Raw genomic sequence first — 17,812 nt, forward strand, 5'->3', positions numbered from 1 at the left:
GGAACTCTAGCTCTTCATCTACTAGTTACTGAGCCTGCTCTATGTCCAGCCTCAGGCAGACCATGCTGGGCCTAGAGGAGACGGGAGGGGACAGATGGAAGGAGGAGGCACAGTTGAGCCCTCAAGCGCCCCCAGATCAGACTGGTAGAGGCACAGTTAGACACTGAAGCTCTGTACTTGGCTGGGTGAGCTCCTGGCTGCAGAGCCACAGCTTCAGGGCTTTGAGAGAAGCAAAGAAGGCTGAGGAAGTCAAGGAGGGCTCCCTGGAGGAAGCAGAATCCCCAGGCACAGAGCTCAGCTGCTGACCACCCCACTTTTCCTTTTGCCCTTTTCCGCAGTACCTGGAGCCCTGGCCGCAGCTAAAGCTGCCAAGTATGGTGAGTGCACCCCACACACTATCCCTGATAGCACCTGGTCACCCAGCTCCCCTCTCCCTGGGCCAGGGCCCAATGCCTGGAGCCTACAGCGCAGGGCTGGGATGGTCAGGATGGAAAAAGGCAGTTTCTAGGAAGCATTAATGATGGTTCAGCAGACTCTGGTTCCTGCCCACTAAATGCCTAGCATGCCTCCAGCCCCAGGACAACCAAAACCGCCCTTCACATTTCCAGCCCCCCTGGGGGCAGTTTCACTTTGGTGAGGACCATGGTCCCTAAGACCCCTCAGGCCCTGACAGTTTCATGGGGCCCAAGGCCAGGGAGGGGCCAGGGCTGCTGTCCCAGCAAAGCCAGGACTCCTCATCTGGGCCCCCGCCTCCCCATCAGCATGACTGTGCCCGCCACGAGCCACAAGGACGTGGCAGACCTGCCCTCCCCCCACACTTGGCACTCGGGCAGCCCCGCCTGGCCAGATCCACACTGTCTATGTCCCCCTGCATTCCAGGCCTCCTGGGATCTGGGCTGGGGCCTCCGCCAGGGAACTGCCAACCAGGCCTGGCCGGTCCACGTGGGGCCAGTTTCCACCTCGGAAAATCCCAGCTTCCTCAGCCCCCACCCACGGCGGGCCTGATGACCCACCGGCTCTGCTGGCCTGAGTTCGGCAGCCATTGCCAGGGAAACAGAGCAGTTAAGGGCTCTGGCTCTGAAGTCATTTCCTGCCCATGAAACCTTGAACACATTGCTTAACCACTGCTGTGCCTCAGTTTTCTCATCTGCAAAATGGGGCTAATAGTACCTACATTTCCTGCTGCTCGGAGCAGTCTGATAAGTGTGACACACGGACCATGAGTGTCCCCCTGAAGCGCTAGCTATAACTCCTGCTGCTGCTGCTCCTGGCAGCTCTGTACTGGACAGTGGTTCACACTCAGAGGTCCTTTCACTCTTCAAATACCTATAGGTGAGCAGGAGTAAGGATCATCATCTCTTTTATAGAGATGCAACTCTGCGGCTCAGAGAGGTGATAGCTATGATGAGTGGAGAAACCAGGTTCAAACCCAGGGCTGTCAGAACCTGAGACTAGTCCTCCACCCTTGGCAGCCTGTGGCCACAGCCACCACTGTGACCACCTTCAGGTCCCAGCACCAGCCCGGGAGGAAGGAGAGGAGACAGGCAGGCTGAGGCTCAAGGAGTGTGCCCTTGCCCAACGGGTCAGGGCAGAACCGGACCTCAGACCCAGGTGTCTGGTTATGGACTTCTGTCCAATACTCCTTCCACTAGGTCACATGGCCTCAGCCACCTGTCTACTTGCCTAGTAGCCCTGGGGCCGGGAGACCCCGTCCTTCAGAAAGGGGAGGATTGACTTTTTGTCCTCTCTCCACAGGAGCAGGAGGGGTTGGGGCCCTTGGAGAGGTTGGAGATCTTGGCGGAGCCGGTGTCCCAGGTGGTGTGGCAGGTGAGTTGAAACCCCAGGACAGGCTGGTAATTGAGGGAGACTGACCCATGGAGAGTCCCTCCCTGAGCCCCCTCTATGTCCCCAGGAGTCGGACCTGATGCTGTGGCTGCTGCCGCCAAAGCTGCTGCCAAAGCCGCCCAATTTGGTGAGCACAGGCTTGAGGCGGGGGCTGCCGCCAGGTTTCTAGGATTTGACGGGAGGGGAGGGGTTCTGACCACGCACTGTGGAGCGCATATTCCCTGACCTGTCCCTGAGGCCCTCAGGGGCATCGTCTCCCAGGGCCCGGCCCACCTACTGGCCCCACTAGCCCTCCAAGGTCCTGGGGGCTCAGGCTCCACCTGGGTCCTGGGATGATCTCCGCACCCCACCGCGGACAGACCAGCTGCTCTCACTTGCGGGGATTAATGTACAGCTCTCTCCTCAGGGCTGGGGGGAGTCGGTGGGCTCGGAGTCGGAGGACTTGGAGTTGGAGGGCTTGGAGTTGTCCCAGGGGCTGGGGGCCTTGGAGGTAAGGGGTACTCTGGAATCAGTGAGTGCATGGCCGTCCCCTTCTCTGGGCTCCTGCAGCATTTGCAGGAGCCTGAGCAGGCTTGGTGAAGGCTGCCCCTTGCAGTTGGGTGTCCCAGTCCTCTCCCTCTCTTTCAATTCACCCAACTACCTCAAGTGGGAGTTCACTAGGATAGTGATGGTTATGCCCACTTTCCAGAGAAGAAAAGCAAAGCTTGGAGGGAAATTACTTTCCCAAAGTCTCTGCCATCATGGTGGACCTTATGTTAACATTTCTGTCTCTCTTGGGTCATCATTGTGTCTCCCTACCTGACCTGGCCTGAAGTCTCTTACCCCGTGTACTCCACAAGACTGGCCACACAGTAGGAGCTTAATAAAGACTTCTGGAAAGATGGACAGATGAAGGTGGGGTGGAGGGATGGTGGAAGGATGAGTCAGTAGGCTGATGGCAGATCGGTGAGCAGGTCAGGAGGAGGACATGACTTGGGGAGGGAGGAAATATTCCTGAGCCCTCATGCGCCCCATCTCCCCAGGTGTGTCCCCAGCTGCAGCTGCTAAAGCAGCCAAATATGGTGAGTTGCTCCCGATGCCTCCCTCTGCCCAGGCCTGCAGGCTGCTTATACCCCACCCCCACTGCCCTGTCCCCGCCCCGGTGCAGGCCTCAGTCCTGCTCACAATACCCCTGAAGGCCCATCCAGGAGATCCCTGATCCCAGACCCCAGAGGGGATGCTCAGGGTCCCTTAAACTGTGGCTCGTCCTCACCCCCATCTGCCCTCTTCTCAGGTGCCGCTGGCCTTGGAGGTTTCCTAGGCGCCGCCAGGCCATTCCCAATTGGAGGTAGGGACCACCTCTGCTGTGAAATCCTCAGCTCTGCCCAGCCCTGGAGGAGGCCTGGCTGCCTAGCAGCTGGGACTCTGAAGCTGCATCTGGCGCAGGGACACAGAGAGAGGGTGGAGGGGACAGTCCAGAAAAGGAGGCATCCTGGGCAGAGGGGCAGGCCTCAGGGTCAGGTGGACACATGTGCCTCAGACACCAGGCGGATGATCTGAGGCTATGGAGCTGCATCCCAGGATGCCAGGAGGGGACCAGCTGTGTTAAGAAAGCTGCTTTGGCAGTGGGGAGGGGGCAGTGGGAGGAGGTGGTCCTAGTCAGAGAGGCAATAGGTGGCAAGGCTGGGGTGGGCCCTGCCCCCCACCAACCCCAAACCCTTCCTGCAGGTGTCGCAGCAAGGCCTGGCTTCGGACTGTCTCCTATTTTCCCAGGTATGACCAGGCTCCCCTGCCCTGGGCCCCATCCTTCCTCCTTCCCTGGTTCATCTCCTGCTCAGAAGGGCCGAGCCAGGACCCAAAGGGTACCCCAGGCCCTCAGATTGCACAGAGTTGGGTTTCCCCTTCTCCTCTCCCTCCCGTGCCAGGCCAGGGAGCATCAGCTCTTCCAACACGCCACGTTCATATGAGGCAAACTGAGGTTCAGAGAGTGCCAGGGACACGTTCAAGGTCACACAGTCACTGGTAGAGGCAGAGCCAAGGGCTTCCAACAGCCAAGCCCAGAACTTGGCCCCTCTCAGACGAAGCCCAGGCTGCCCGGGAGGGCTTGGTGGGCACCCCAGAGGTGGGCACACTCACAACCCCTCTCCTTGCCTTGTAGGTGGCGGAGCCGGGGGCCTGGGAGTTGGTGGTGAGTCTATCATAAGAACAAGGGGCCCCATTGCAAGCAGGGCCCTAAGCTCCTTCGCAGGGCGGGGGTCGATCCTGCTGAGGGAGCGGCTAGTGCAGCCATGGCCCTGGGCTGGTCCTCTGGCGTGGGGACCCGAGGGAGCCCCACGGGGAATCACAGAAGCTGAAGTCAGCCCTGGGATGTGGGGATAGGGGGACCCCGATTCCTGGGGCTCCCAGCCAGGCACTCGACTGGGCACCAGGAGTGAGACAGGGACCTGGGTCAGCCCGGGTCTTAGGGTCTAACCAGAGAGGTTGACAAGGTCCCATAGAAAAGGAAATAAACTGTAGGGGAAGAACAAGGCCTGTTCAAGCAGGTGGTCAGGGAGGCTGAGCCTGGAGCCTGTCAGTGGGGGTAAGGCTGCCCCTGGGAAGCGTGGCCAGGGTCTGACTGTGGTGCGAGAAGGCGCCGCAGAGCTGCTCAGTCCTCCACAGGCAGCAGGCCATCTGCAAGGAGCGAGGTTGGACAGGAGGGTCGGGCCGGAGTCAGAGAGGCCTTTGGAACCCACTGCTACAAGATGGAGGCGCGTGGAAGGGCGGGGGGAGGCGGTGTCTGGGAGAGGAGGGAAGGCCTGGCCTCCTCCCCAATCCCCGCGTTCCCTCCGCAGGCAAACCTCCCAAGCTCTACGGAGGGGCCCTGGGAGCCCTGGGATACCCAGGTGAGTAGAGACTCAGCCCCTGGAAGTGGGCGGGGGGTGAGGGGGTGGGTGTCGGGCAGAGGTGGAGTGATGGGGCCCATCAGCCTGGGAGAGAGGGCAGCACGTCAGACGAGGCCTGGCAGGGAGTGGGGAGGCTGGGGCAGAGCTGGACACCTCACCCACCCCTTCTTCTACCTGCGACACAGACACGCAGAGCTGAGAGTGGGCCCAGGACCCTCCAGGCTCATCCAGGCCAGGCCTGGCCGCCCCTCCCCCCCTGGTACCCACACCCGTCCCTGCGGGAGGAGCGAGGGGATGGGAGGGGCAGAGAAGGAGAGAGAGGATGGAGGCGACAACAAAGGGAGCCCCGGAGTCAGGGGATCGGAGGGGTGGACCCGGCAGGGTGAGCAGAGGCGGCCCAGAGCCACACCCTTGCTCCGAGATGCAGATGTGTCTCTGGCAGTGTGTGGGGTGGGGTCTGATCACCACCCCCCAGGCATCTCCCAAAGATGCCCAAAAGAGACCCAGAGAAGCCCCAGCTCTGCTCCTGTGCCCAGCTCAGGCTGCGGATCCCCTTCCCCCCACCCCCCCCCCACCCACCCCCGCCACCTGCTTCCCACTGAGCAGATGAGACAGCCCAGGCCAGGGCAGGGAGAGGCAGAGGCAAGAGCAGCCTGACCTCGTCCAGGACGCCCAGCTCTCAGTCAGGCACCAGCTGGTGCCTATGGCCCTGTCACACAAGCTTTCTTTTTGTTGGCTTTCTTTCCCAACAAACACCCTGGGTAAGCTTCACAGAGAGAGAGAGAGAAAAAAAGATGGCGCTCGCTGCCACCAGGTGGCAGTAAGGAGCCACATCTAGCTCCCCCAGGGGTAGGCGCTACCCTAGGCCCTACTACCAGACTTCGGAGCCTTGATGATTTGAAATAAGGTTAACCAATCAGACCCTCCGCCCGAGAGGGCAGGGGTCCTGCGACCACCCACCTGCCCAGTGGGAGTTTGTACAGCCGAAGAGCTCAGAGAGTGGTCTGGGGTCGTGTCCAGGCTTCCCGTGGCTTCTTGGAGCCTCTGTTCCCCCGCTGTGATGATGTGCGTGTTAAGAGCAGCTTGGAGTTGGGGGGTGGGGGGTGGGCAAGGGCTTGAGAAGCAACCAAGACTGACGCTTGCGTGTGCCGCCCCGCACCCAGGTGGGGCCTGCCTGGGGAAATCCTGTGGCCGGAAGAGAAAGTGAGCTTCCCAGGACCCCTGACTCACGACCTCATCAACGTTGGTGCTACTGCTTGGTGGAGAATGTAAACCCTTTGTGACCCCCCCCATCCCATGCCCCCTCCTAAGTTCCCACCCCAGGAGGGAACAGGGCAGGCAGGGTGGCCTTGGAAATCCACAGGGCAAGGAAACAAGAGAGTGGTGGCCAGGTGGGCTCCTGGAAGCCCCCTCCTTCAGAGGCAAGGGGTGGGTGGGCTTGGCCCCTGCCCCCACCCCCTTCCCACCCAGGAGCTCTCCCTCCACACACTCCATCTCCAGGGGAACTTGGTGCTACGTACTGGTGCTCTCATTCTCCCTGCGGGGAGGGAGGAGGCAAGGGCAGCCCCTCAGGGAACCCCTTCCCTGGGGCTCCTCTGAAGATGGTGCAGACACTTCCTGGGCAGTCTCACCTCCCCCTGCCCACCAGGACCCACCTCTGGCTGCAGTCCAGTTGGTACCCAAGCATCAAAACCCTCAAGCTGGATTCGGTCACACATCTCTTGGCCCCCTTGGCCCCCTCTCCCCTACCAATCACTATTCCCCATGTCTGGGGCACCTTCGGGTCGGAAGATTCCCCCCATTGGGAATAGCCCTCTTGCTCTTGTGGAATTCATCCGCCCATATGCCCATCCGTCCATCCGTCCTGGTCCCCATTTGGCTGCCCGGCACCGCTAGCTGGCTGGGCGCCCCTACCATCAACTCGATTAACCTGTCATGGCAGCCTGTGCCCTGCCTCTGCCCCACCACACACACCCCTACGTAGGGGCCCCGAGCCCAGGTTGTGAGGAGCTGTCCCGACTGGGGCAGCAGGAATCTCCCCCGCAAACTGGGTCTCCCCCCACGCAGTACTGTATCCCCGGTCCCCGCCCTGGAGCCACTGTACTTCAAAGCATTTCCCCCCCCTGCCCCGCCCATCTCTTTGTGTCTCGCTGTGATAGATCAATAAATATTTTATTTTTTGTCCTGGATGTTTGGGGATTATTTTTGATTGTTGCTGTTCTCCTTTGGTTTTATTTTTGTGGTTTATGGGGGAAAAAAAAAAACTTTTTTTTTTTCCTGATCTGGGGAGCTACACCCCCAGTAGAAGATTCATTTTAATCACTTTGGTATAAATCTGAGTGAAACACACATTTTTTTTTAAATAAGAAAAGAGAATTAACTGCTTCAGAAAAGACTAATAAATGAAAACCTTTTAAAGGAAACTATGTCTTGGCCTCCTTTGTAATCCCTCATCTGCCTTCAGCTCCTGGTCCGGGTAGGGAACAGGGCTTGGCCTTGGGGAAGCTGTTCAAAATGTATTTAGGGGGCTGCCAATCGCCTGCCATTGGCTTCTGGTGAATTAATCCTTCTCCTAGTTCAGCCTGTCCTTTAATAATGATAATCCCTTTGTAGGGGAAGCAGAGCGGCCAGCCCTACACATGTCCACCCACAGTGGGTCTCATTCCTCTGAGGATGTGGGTTCACCCACCCAGACACTCCTTCCCCAGCCCTCACCCCTTAGGCCCAAACCCTTGGCCTCTAGATACTGAGAGTACAGCTGGACAGATGGAGGGAACAAAAATGACCCTTCTGTCCAGACCAAACCCTTGGCCTTGGTGAACAGCCTTGCAGAGAGAAAAGAAATGGCCTGACCTGAGAAAAACAGATGGATGTTTCCCTCCTAAACATCACCTTTAAGGAAGACTCACCGTCACACATGGCCACTAGGGCACCACTTTACTTCTTTACAAAACAAAGCAAATGACACTCTGCAAGTGGCCACAGGAGACTCAGTACTACCCTTGGATGCACCAATTCCCCAGGGTCGTCCCCCTCCCCTCAGGGCTACAAATCCACAGAGCATGGGGATGTGCCCCCCTGGAGCCCACAACTCCCTTCTAGAGCACACTCTTGGGTACCAGATTCTGGAATTTCCTCCCCAGACCACCAAGTCCACTTCCAGGGCCCACGTGGCCTCATGTGTGCATCCGTCCTCCTGAGAGTGAACCCCATGGCCAGTGGGCACTCGTGGAGGCCAGAAGGATGGCGAGGGAGCTGTTTGTTGGGAGTACGGCTGGAGTCTGCCGTGCAGACGGCAGCAGACAGGCAGTATGGGTATCCGTGCACCTGCGCACAAGGACCCTGTGGAAAGAGCAAGGGGGTGGGGCGATGCTCAGGGACAGCTTCCCAGAGGACGGCAGAGCACAGGAAGCAATCTACCAGGCAGAGAATAGAGCAGAGAGTAGCGAGGGTCAGGCCTTTCAAGCAGGAAGGGCAGCCTTGTGAAGGTTCCGGGCGCCTGGTGGGAGGGAGCAGGGCTGAGGAAAGGCGAAGGATGGGTCAGAAGCGGGTAGGGGGCAGGTCAAAGGAGACCACGGGGTGGGGGGCTGCCGGGACAGTCAGTGAGGAGCGACAGCCTGCCCAAGAGTGGTGGCAAACCAGATTCATTCATTCGTTCACTTGTTCAGCAAAAAGATCCCTTGCTCATCCTGGGAAACCCCTCAGCCCCAGGCAAATTGGGATAGTTGGTCACCCTCCCTTCCAGAGACATCTATTCATCATACACAAACATATACACATATTAGTTGCATTACTCAGCATCTTGGTGTTATTTTAATCAAAACTATGTTTCAAAGATCATTCCTTATCAGCTGTATATTCATTTAACAAATACTTATGGAGCTACCTACCATGCACTAGGTACTGTTTTAGAAGTTGAATATATAGTAGTAAACAAAATGGGCAAAAATCCCTTTCCTCATGGAGTTAACATACCAGTAACTATATCTGTTGTATTTATTTAATCACTTTGCTATTATGACCAATGCTGTCCTGGACATTTGTGTATCTTTCCTACATGTCAGTGTGAGTTGGTCTACAGCAGCACCGTCCACAGAACTTTCTGTGATGACGGAAATGTTCTCTCTCTGCTGTGTCTAGTGTGTAACCACTAGCTACGTGGGCTCTTGAGCTCTAAAAATATGACTAGTGAGACTGAGGAATTGAATTTTTAATTTTGTTTTTTAATTTAAATTTTTAAATGTAAATAGCCACAGTATTGGATGATGCAGGTCTATGGGAGAAAGTCCTGAAAATAGAAAAGATAAATCAAAAAACAAAACAAAACGGACGATCCCTTGCTCATCCCTCTGCAGCTCTCCAGCCTCCGAAAGTGGGCCAGCCCCAGGATTCAGCCCTGGCGCCTCCCTGCTTCTATTGCTCATAATTCATGGCTTTAAATACCACGTATGCGTTGGCAGTTCCCAAACTGACACCTTCAGTGCAGACCTCTCCCCTGAACTCTGGACTTGCATGTTCAAGGCCAGTTCTTAACATCTCCACCTGGAAGTCTCATAATTCTGTGTAGCATGGGTCCGTCCACCCCCACCAAAACCTGCTCTCTTCCCCACCTTCCCCGTCTCAGTAAACACCAGCTCCAGTGGTTCAGGCCAGCAGATTTGGAGCCCTCTTCTCTTCCCACTGCCCACACCAGATTCACCAGCAAATCCTGGGACACTGCCTTCAGAAGATAACCAGAGTTCAACCACGCCTCCCAACCCCAGGCGCTGGTCCACCAAGCAGCTCTTGCCCGGGTGACTGACACAGCTTCCAGACTCGGCTCCCTGATTCTGCCCTGGCTCCCCTTCAGCCTTCTCTCCACACAGCAGCCAAAGCAATCCTTTTAAAACATAAGTCAGCTCAGGTCACACATCTGCTCAAACTCCTGCTGTGGCTCCCGTCTCATTCGGGGCCCAAGCCAGAGGCCTTTCAATGGCCGAGGAGCCCCTACCTGAGTTGGCCCAGCTGTTCTGACCAGCTGTTTGACCAGCATCCTGCTACTCGGCCCCCTGCCAGGCCGTGTGGTTACACTGCCCTCTTCCCTTCCCTGCAGGCAGCAGGCCACCCCTCTGCATCCTCCACATCTGCTGTCTCTCCTGCCCAGAAAGCTCTTCCCTCCGTTATCAACGTGCTTGGCATCCTTACCTCTTTCAGGTCTTGATTCAAATGTCACCTTCTTAGAAAGTCCCTCCCTGACCCCCTTTCTAAAACTGCAAACTATAGGGGGTTCCCTGGCGGTCCAGTGGTTAGGATTCCGAGCTTTCACTGCAAAGGACGTGGGTTCAGTCTCTGGTCAGGGAATTAGGATCTTGCAAGCCGTGCGGTGCGGTGCGGCCAAAAATAATAATGATAATTAAATAAAATTGCAAACTATACCTTCCTCCCCCACTTGGGAGACCAATGACTTGGCCCTGCCTTCTCTTTCTCCAGAGCATCCATCACCAGTACCCATCATGTCACCACATAGCACAGTATACTTTGCGTCTTGGTTTATTGTCTGACTCTCCCCACCAGAATGCAACTCCCTAAGGATGGACATTGTTTTGAGATCAAAATAGTTTAAACTCCCTGCTTTCATTAGTTATACACTCTGGTAGAAAGATGGTAATGGCAAGCAAATGTGCTAGGCTGATAATAGCTTCAAAGATATCCAGGTCCTAATCCCTGAAACTTTGTAAATATTACTGTTATTAGTCTTCTCAGGCTGTCATAGCAAATTGCCACAGGCTGGGTGGCAGAAATTTATTTTCTCACAGTTCTGGAGGCTGGAAGTCCAAGATCAAGGTGTCCACAGGGTTGGTTTCTCCTGAGGGCTCTCTCCTTGGCATGTAGGTGGCTGTCTTCTCCCTGTGTCCTCACATGGTCTTTTCTCTGTGCATATAAGTCTCTTACTCTCCTCTTCTTATAAGGACGCCAGTCATAGTGGATTAGGGCCCATTCTGATGACCTCGTTTTAACCTAATTGCCTCTTTAAAGATTCTATCTCCAAATACAGTGACATTCTGAAGTGTTGGGGGTTGGGACTTCGACATACGAATTTTAGGGGGTGATGCAATTTAGCCCCTAACAGTTACCTTATATGGAGAAAGAGTCTTTGCAGATGTGATTAAGTTAAGGATCTTGAGATGGGGAGATTATCCTGCTGGGCCCTAAATGCTATCACAAGTATCCTTAAAAGAAGCTGGAAGAATTGTATGCCAACAAATTGAATAACCTAAAGAAATGAATAAATTCCTAAAAACACACAACCTGCCAAGACTGAATTGTGAAAAAATGGAAAATCTGAAGAGACCAATGACAAGAAAGGAGAATGAATCAGTAATCAATCCTCCCAACAAAGAAAAGTCAGGACCAGATGGTTTCCACTGGTGAATTCTACCAAATATTTAAAGAAGAATTTATACCAATTCTCCTGAAACTCTTCCAAAAGATTGAGGAGGAGAAACGGTTCCAAGTTCATTCCAAGAGGCCAGCATTACCCTGATACCAAAGCCAGATAAAGACACTACAAGAAGAGGGCTTCCCTGGTGGTGCAGTGGTTAAGAATCCCCCTGCCAATGCAGGGGACACGGGTTCAAGCCCTGGTCCGGGAAGATCCCACATGCTGCGGAGCACTAAGCCTGTGCACCACAACTACTGAGCCTGCGCTCTAGAGCCCACGGGCCACAACTACTGAAGCCTGCGCGCCTAGAGCCTGTGCTCTATAACAAGAGAAGCCACCACAACGAGAAGCCTGTGCACTGCAACGAAGGTAGCCCCTGCTCGCCACAACTAGAGAAAGCCCATGCGCAGCAACGAAGACCCAACGCAGCTAAAATTAATTAATTAAAGAAAAAAAATCAATACACTACAAAAAGAGAAAACTACAGAGAAATGACATTAGTAAGATGGCAGAATAGGAGGTCTTCAGTCCATATCCTCCCACAAACAATCCTCAAATTCATGTAGAACCACAAAAGACCCCAAATAACAAAAACAGGAAGAATAAAGCTGGAGGCATCACACTTCCTGATTTCAAAATATATTACAAAGCTACAGTAATAGAGAGAAAGGGAGAGAGACCAATGAACAGAATAGAGAGCCCAGAAGTAAATCCATGCATTTACGATCAACTGATTTTCAACAAGTGTACCAAAAACACACAATGGGGTAAGGATAGTCTCTTCAATAAATGGCGCTGGAAAAAAAATAAATGGTGCTGGAAAAACTGAATATCCAGATGCAGAAGAAGGAAACTGAACCCTTATCTGACACCGTAACACAAAAATCGACTCAAAATGGATTAAAGACAAACGTAAGACCTGAAACTGTAAAACTACTAGAAGAAAGCATAGGGAAAAAGCTTCTTGGCATTGGTCTGGGCAATGATGTTTTGCTTATGACTCCAGGAGCACAGATGACAAAAGTGAAGATGGACACGTGGGACAGCATCAAACTAAAAATTTTCCACAGAGCAAAGGAAACCATCAACAGAGTGAAGAGACCACCTATGAAATGGGAGAAGATCTTTTCAGACCATACATTTGATACAGGTTAATATCCAAAACATATCTAGAACTCAAGAAACTCAACATTTAAAAAAGAAAAAGAACTGGGCTTCCCTGGTGGCGCAGTGGATGAGAGGCCGCCTGCCGATGTAGGGGACACGAGTTCGTGCCCTGGTCCGGGAAGATCCCACATGCTGTGGAGCGGCTGGGCCCGTGAGCCATGGCCACTGAGCCTGCACGTCCGGAGTCTATGCTCCGCAACGGGAGAGGCCACAACAGTGAGAGGCCCGCGTACCGCAAAAAAAAAAAAAAAAAAAAAAAAAAAGAAAAGAAAAAGAACTAATTTTAAAATAAGCAAAGAACTTGAGCAGACATTTCTCAGGAGAACACATATAAAGAGCCAATAGGTATAAGAAAAGGTGCTCAGCATCACCAATCACCAGGTCATGCAAATACAAATCAAAACCACAATGAGATATCACCCTCTACCTGTTTAAATGGCTATTATCAAAAAAAAAAAAAAAGATAAGCATTGGAGAGGATGTGGAGAAAAGGGCACCCTTGTATACTGCTAGTAGGAATGTAAGGTGGAACAACCGTCATGGAAAACAGTGTGGAGGTTCCTCAAAAGAATTAAAATAGAGCTATCATATGATCCAGCAATTCCACTTCTGGTATATAACCGAAGGAAATGAAATCACCATCTCTTTTTTTTTTGCAGTATGTGGGCCTCTCACTGCTGTGGCCTCTCCCATTGCAGAGCACAGGCTTCGGACGCGCAGGCTCAGCAGCCATGGCTCACAGGCCCAGCCGGTCCACGGCATGTGGGATCTTCCCGGACCGGGGCACGAACCCGTGTCCCCCGCATCGGCAGGCGGACTCCCAACCACTGTGCCACCAGGGAAGCCCGAAATCACTATCTTGAAGAGATATTTGCACTCTCATGTTTATTGCAGCATTATCCACAATAGCCAAGCTGTGGAAACAACCTACGTATCCAACAACAGATGAATGAATAAAGAAAATGTGTTGTATATCTACAGTGGAATATTATTCAACCTTATAAAGGAAGGAAATCCTAAATAAATAAATAAATACAGGAAGGAAGGAAGGAAGGAAACCCTGCCACATGCTACAACATGGATGAACCTAGGGGACGTTATGCTAAGTAAAATAAGCCAGTCACAGACAAATACTGTGTGATCCCACTTATATGAAGCATCTAAAGTAGTCAGATTCATGGAAACAGAAAGTAGAATGGTGGTCACAAGGGCCTGGGGGAGGGGAAGAAGGGAGTTTGTTTAATGGGTACACAGCTTCAAATTTGCAAGATGAAAAATTTGGGGACTCTGTAATGACCGATATGGGAAAACAATCTTTAAAAAAAAGTGGATAATGATTAGTATAACTGATTCACTGTGCTGTACGCCTGAAACTAACACAACACTGTAAGTCAACTATATTCCATATAAAGAAAGAACTAAAGAAAAGGTTAAAAAAAAAGTTTTGGAGATCTGTTTCACAACAGTGTGAATATACAGTTTACCCTTGAACAACGCTGGTTTGAACCGGGAGAATTCACTTATATGCAGATTTTTTTTCAATAAATATAACACCTGTATCTTCATTTTACAGGTCTTTAAGTGTGGGAAAAAGTTTGTGTGTGATTAGAGATCACAATATGTAGAATCAAAAGAACAGGGGGTTGAGTCCTGATTCTCTCCAAACGGTTTCTGCTTCCTGGCCTTGGGTGAGTCATTTATCAATTCCTTTGTTTTTGAGGCAGAGATAGCAGCGTTCAGATTTTCCACTGTGTGTGTGTGTGTGTGTGTGTGTGTGTGTGTGTGTGTGTGTGTGTGTTGAGGGCAGCGGGGGGAGGAGAGTGTGTGTTGGTGCCCCTAACCCCTGAATCATTCAAAGGTCAACTGTACTTAACACTATTGAAACGTACACTTAAAAATGGTTAAGATGATAAATTTATATTATGGGTTTTGATGACACAGTTTTAAAAAGAAAAGAACCCGGAAGGGAGAAGGAACTGATTTCTCCTCTAGAGACTCTGGAATGAATGCAGCCCTTGTTTTTAGCCCAAAGCCACTGAGTTAGGACTTCTGGCCTCCAAAAGTGTGAGCAAAATAATTTGTGACCACAGCCACAGGAAACGAATACAGTGAATAAATGATTAATTCTAACATCAGGTGAATCAGTGTTATGAGGATTAAAAGCCAGGGAAGGAGACGGAGAGTGAGAAAGAATGTTAAGTTAGCTGGGATGGTTGGGGACACCTAATCTCAGGTCAAAGGCCCTGTGACGAACACATGCTTGGGAAGTTAGAAGAGCAGAGAGGTGCCCCGTAGTTAACTAGAAAGAGCAAAGGAGAGAAGAAATATGAGCAAATAAGTAGCCAGGGACTAGGTCCCATAAAGGTTGCAGTAAGGGCTTTGGGTTTGAAAGCAAGGAAATGTCACACTTTGACCCTTCAGAGGCTCTGGAGGGTCACAGGGGTGCATGACTCAGGGGCTGTCATACTGTACACCCAGTTAGACCAGGGAGAGGAGAGGAGTGGAGAGAGAAGTGGTAGAATTCTAGATCTGCTTTGTACAGGGAGCCAATAGGATCTGCCAGTAGGATCTGCTGATGGATCGATCAAGTGCAAGGAAAAGGAATAGGGAGAGAGGAGAGAAGTCGAGGATGCCTTCAAATTTTGGCTGAGCCACTGAAGGACGGGGATGTCATTTCCTGAGATGAGAAACACTGGGGGAGGAGCAGATCCAGGCACAAATTAAGAGCTCTGATCCGGATGCATTAAGTTTGAGGTGCCCGTTTGCCATCCAAGTGGAGATGCCCAGTAGATACTTGGGTTCTCGCATCCGCAGCTCAAGGAGAGGGCAGGGGAGTCAACGAGCCACGTGTCTGGGTGATGTCACGCAGAGTGGGCAAGGAGGAGGCAGGCTGCATCTGACAGCAGGGATCCCGTGATGCCAGCTCTCTTTTCCTCCCTAGGCTAGGACAGTTCAGGCTCTGGCCCCTGCCCTGGGTCACAGTCTTGGGCTAATCCAGTGAGTACCCCCACGGAGCCTCTTGTCGCCAACTTAACACATCCAAGCCAGAGCTCTTAATTTGCACCCAAATTAATATTTGTTCCCCAACAGACACATAGACACATTCACTTATAAATTACATACATAATTGACTATATAAATAATAAAAAATGTTCATCACATAACAATACAAGAGCAGAGTTTAAGAAGAATGTTCGAAAGATGAAATGAACAACAGTTGAATGCTTTTATTTATTAAAAGTACAAAATTGCATTTTTCCTTCATTTAAAAAAAGTCTTAATAACTTGGATGAGCAATGTGACCTAATATGTCAGATCTGATGAGTTGGTCCTTGGTTTCACCGGGAAACGGGAAACGTGGCTGACAAGGAGCTCCGACAAGAGAGGGAAGTGCCAGCTCTGTCTTTTCGCTCGTCTTGCAGCATCAGCATCATCTTCAACCTGCTTTCTTTTCAAGACTCTTTTGCAGCCACAAGTCTACTCTGTAAGGGTTAGTTGTGTTATAAAAGTGGGTGAAAGGGGCTTTCCTGGTGGTGCAGTGGTTGGGACTGTGCCTGCCAATGCAGGGGACACGGGTTCGAGCCCTGGTCTGGGAAGATCCCGTGTGCCGCGGAGCAACGGAGCCCGTGTGCCACAGCTGCTGAGTCTGTGCTCTGGAGCCTGTGAGCCACAACTGCTGAGCCCACGTGCCACGGCTGCTGAGGCCCGTGCACCTGGAGCCCGTGCTCCGCAGCGGGAGAGGCCGCCGCGGTGAGGGGCCCACACGCTGCAGCAAGGAGTGGCCCCCGCTCGCTGCAACTGGAGAGGGCCCGCACACAGCAAATATATATATATAAATGAATAAATAAAAAACAAATAAATACATTTAAAAACAAAAAACCAAAAAACAAACGGTGAGATCCTCTACTTAACCAGGCACAGGCCCACGGCCCCTCTAGGTCCACTCAGTATCACCCTGCACCATGCACTGGGGCCCTCTCCCAAGCCCCTTCACCCAGGGGTGCTACCTGCTGCCACCTCCTGAGGCCATGAGTGTCTTCATGGGTTTCCCTTAATGCTGCCCAGTCCGTTGTAAAATCCCCTTTATTAAACTCTCCTCAATAATCCCTGCTGAGCGCTTCTCTGTTTCCTGCCAGGACCCTGCCTGATATATACCCTATAGGAAAGCAACAAACAAGCAAAACACGGTGCTGTCCAGCCTCCAAGGACCTCCACACCTCCTTGGGACACTTTACTATAACTGCTTTAGGGCCATCTGACCAGCAGACAGAATGAGGGCACCAGCATCAATCTGAATATTAAGAAAGGTGGAAGGGAGGGAGGAAAAGAAAGAAGGAGAGAGGGAGGGAGGAAGGAAGAAAGAAAAATTACATTTTGTTCCCTCCCCCAGGTAATTGTTTTGCACCCAGGGGTGAATGCCCCACCTTGCAGGCCACTGGACCAAAGCCCTGACCAGAGAAAAATCTATACAAACTTGATGGCTGGAGCTGGAGTGTAGGCAGTTCTTGTTCACTGGGTGAACTTAAGCATGTGGCTCAACCTCTCCCCGAACAGGCTCCCAGGCAGTAGGACGACGAAGTGGGCGGTGGGCCTCGCGGAGATAAGATTCTCCACTTGTTGGCAGGGTGCTCCACGCTTCCAGTGCTGGACTGAGCACCTGTGCGTTGGGGACCACCCAATTCCTCTGGCCACTTCCCTCAGCCAAAACCCCATTCAGCCGTGCCTCCTCCGCAACGCCGGGCAGGGCGGCGCCGGCTCCAGGTCTCCAGCACTGGAAGCAGCAAACCCCTGAGCACGGTTGTCACAGTCTCCCCCAGAGGCTGCTCCTTTAGCGCCCTGCCTAGCTGGTGAGAGCCTGAGACGTGGGCCATAGCCTTCCCCCCCCCAAACCCTGCTGGGGCCTGCCCTCCCTGCAGGCCTCAGAGAGGGAGAGGACCTGGCCGGCGCCCCTGCCCAAGGCAACCACTATGGTCCTCAGGGTCCATCCACAACGTCTCCTCCGGGTCGGATCTCGGTTCTTGGACCCCATACAGCAGGCTTGGGTCTAGGGGCTCCCCGCAGGGAAACCGAGGCCCCTAATTGGCGCTTCTACACCCCCTAGGTTGCCGCGTCAGAGAACCCATTCCACCTAAGCCGCAGCTTTGAGCTTATGCGTCTTGGCCAAGTGGCGCGGAGCAGTGTGTTGTCACTCCAGGAAGAATGAATGAAAGGAGGAGCTGAGCGGGGCGGGGCGCCGCCGAGGGCACGGGGCGGGGCCGCGCAGGGCAGTTCGGCCGCTCGCCCGCGCCCCGCCCCACCCCCGTGCCGCAGCTCCGAGGCCCCGCCCCGGCCCGCCTCTCCGCTTGCTCCCCAGGCCGCCGCGGCGCGGAGCCGGTGCTGGAGCCGGTGTCTGAGAGGCGGCGGCGGCGCCACGAGCCCCGAGCCCATCCCGGCCCGGCCCGCGCTCTCCGCCCCCGCCTCCCGGGCCGGCGGCGGCGGCGGCGACTGCGGGCGAGCGTGCGGGGCCCGGGCCGCC

General features: G+C 53.4%; 1 protein-coding gene and 1 pseudogene across 4 annotated transcripts in view; both read left to right on the forward strand.

Annotated features, from left to right (window-relative positions):
• The window catches only part of ELN (elastin), a 32,467-nt gene extending 25,569 nt beyond the window's left edge, over positions 1 to 6,898 (forward strand). For 3 of the 4 annotated variants that reach the window (XM_060120338.1, XM_060120336.1, XM_060120337.1), the window contains 10 exons: positions 339 to 377; positions 1,756 to 1,827; positions 1,913 to 1,972; positions 2,252 to 2,335; positions 2,868 to 2,906; positions 3,119 to 3,172; positions 3,553 to 3,597; positions 3,983 to 4,012; positions 4,659 to 4,709; positions 5,873 to 6,898. In XM_060120338.1, coding sequence (XP_059976321.1) covers positions 339 to 377; positions 1,756 to 1,827; positions 1,913 to 1,972; positions 2,252 to 2,335; positions 2,868 to 2,906; positions 3,119 to 3,172; positions 3,553 to 3,597; positions 3,983 to 4,012; positions 4,659 to 4,709; positions 5,873 to 5,916 — 518 coding nt within the window. In that variant the 3' untranslated portion in view covers positions 5,917 to 6,898. The remainder of the gene's footprint in view (positions 1 to 338; positions 378 to 1,755; positions 1,828 to 1,912; positions 1,973 to 2,251; positions 2,336 to 2,867; positions 2,907 to 3,118; positions 3,173 to 3,552; positions 3,598 to 3,982; positions 4,013 to 4,658; positions 4,710 to 5,872) is intronic. The other variant, XM_060120339.1, reaches the window with a different exon arrangement.
• Positions 5,935 to 6,898, forward strand: LOC132476943 (uncharacterized; annotated as a pseudogene).
• Positions 6,899 to 17,812: the final 10,914 nt, after the last annotated feature.

This window comes from Mesoplodon densirostris, chromosome 16 (genome assembly GCF_025265405.1).
Source record: "Mesoplodon densirostris isolate mMesDen1 chromosome 16, mMesDen1 primary haplotype, whole genome shotgun sequence".
Classification (NCBI taxonomy): domain Eukaryota; kingdom Metazoa; phylum Chordata; class Mammalia; order Artiodactyla; family Ziphiidae; genus Mesoplodon; species Mesoplodon densirostris.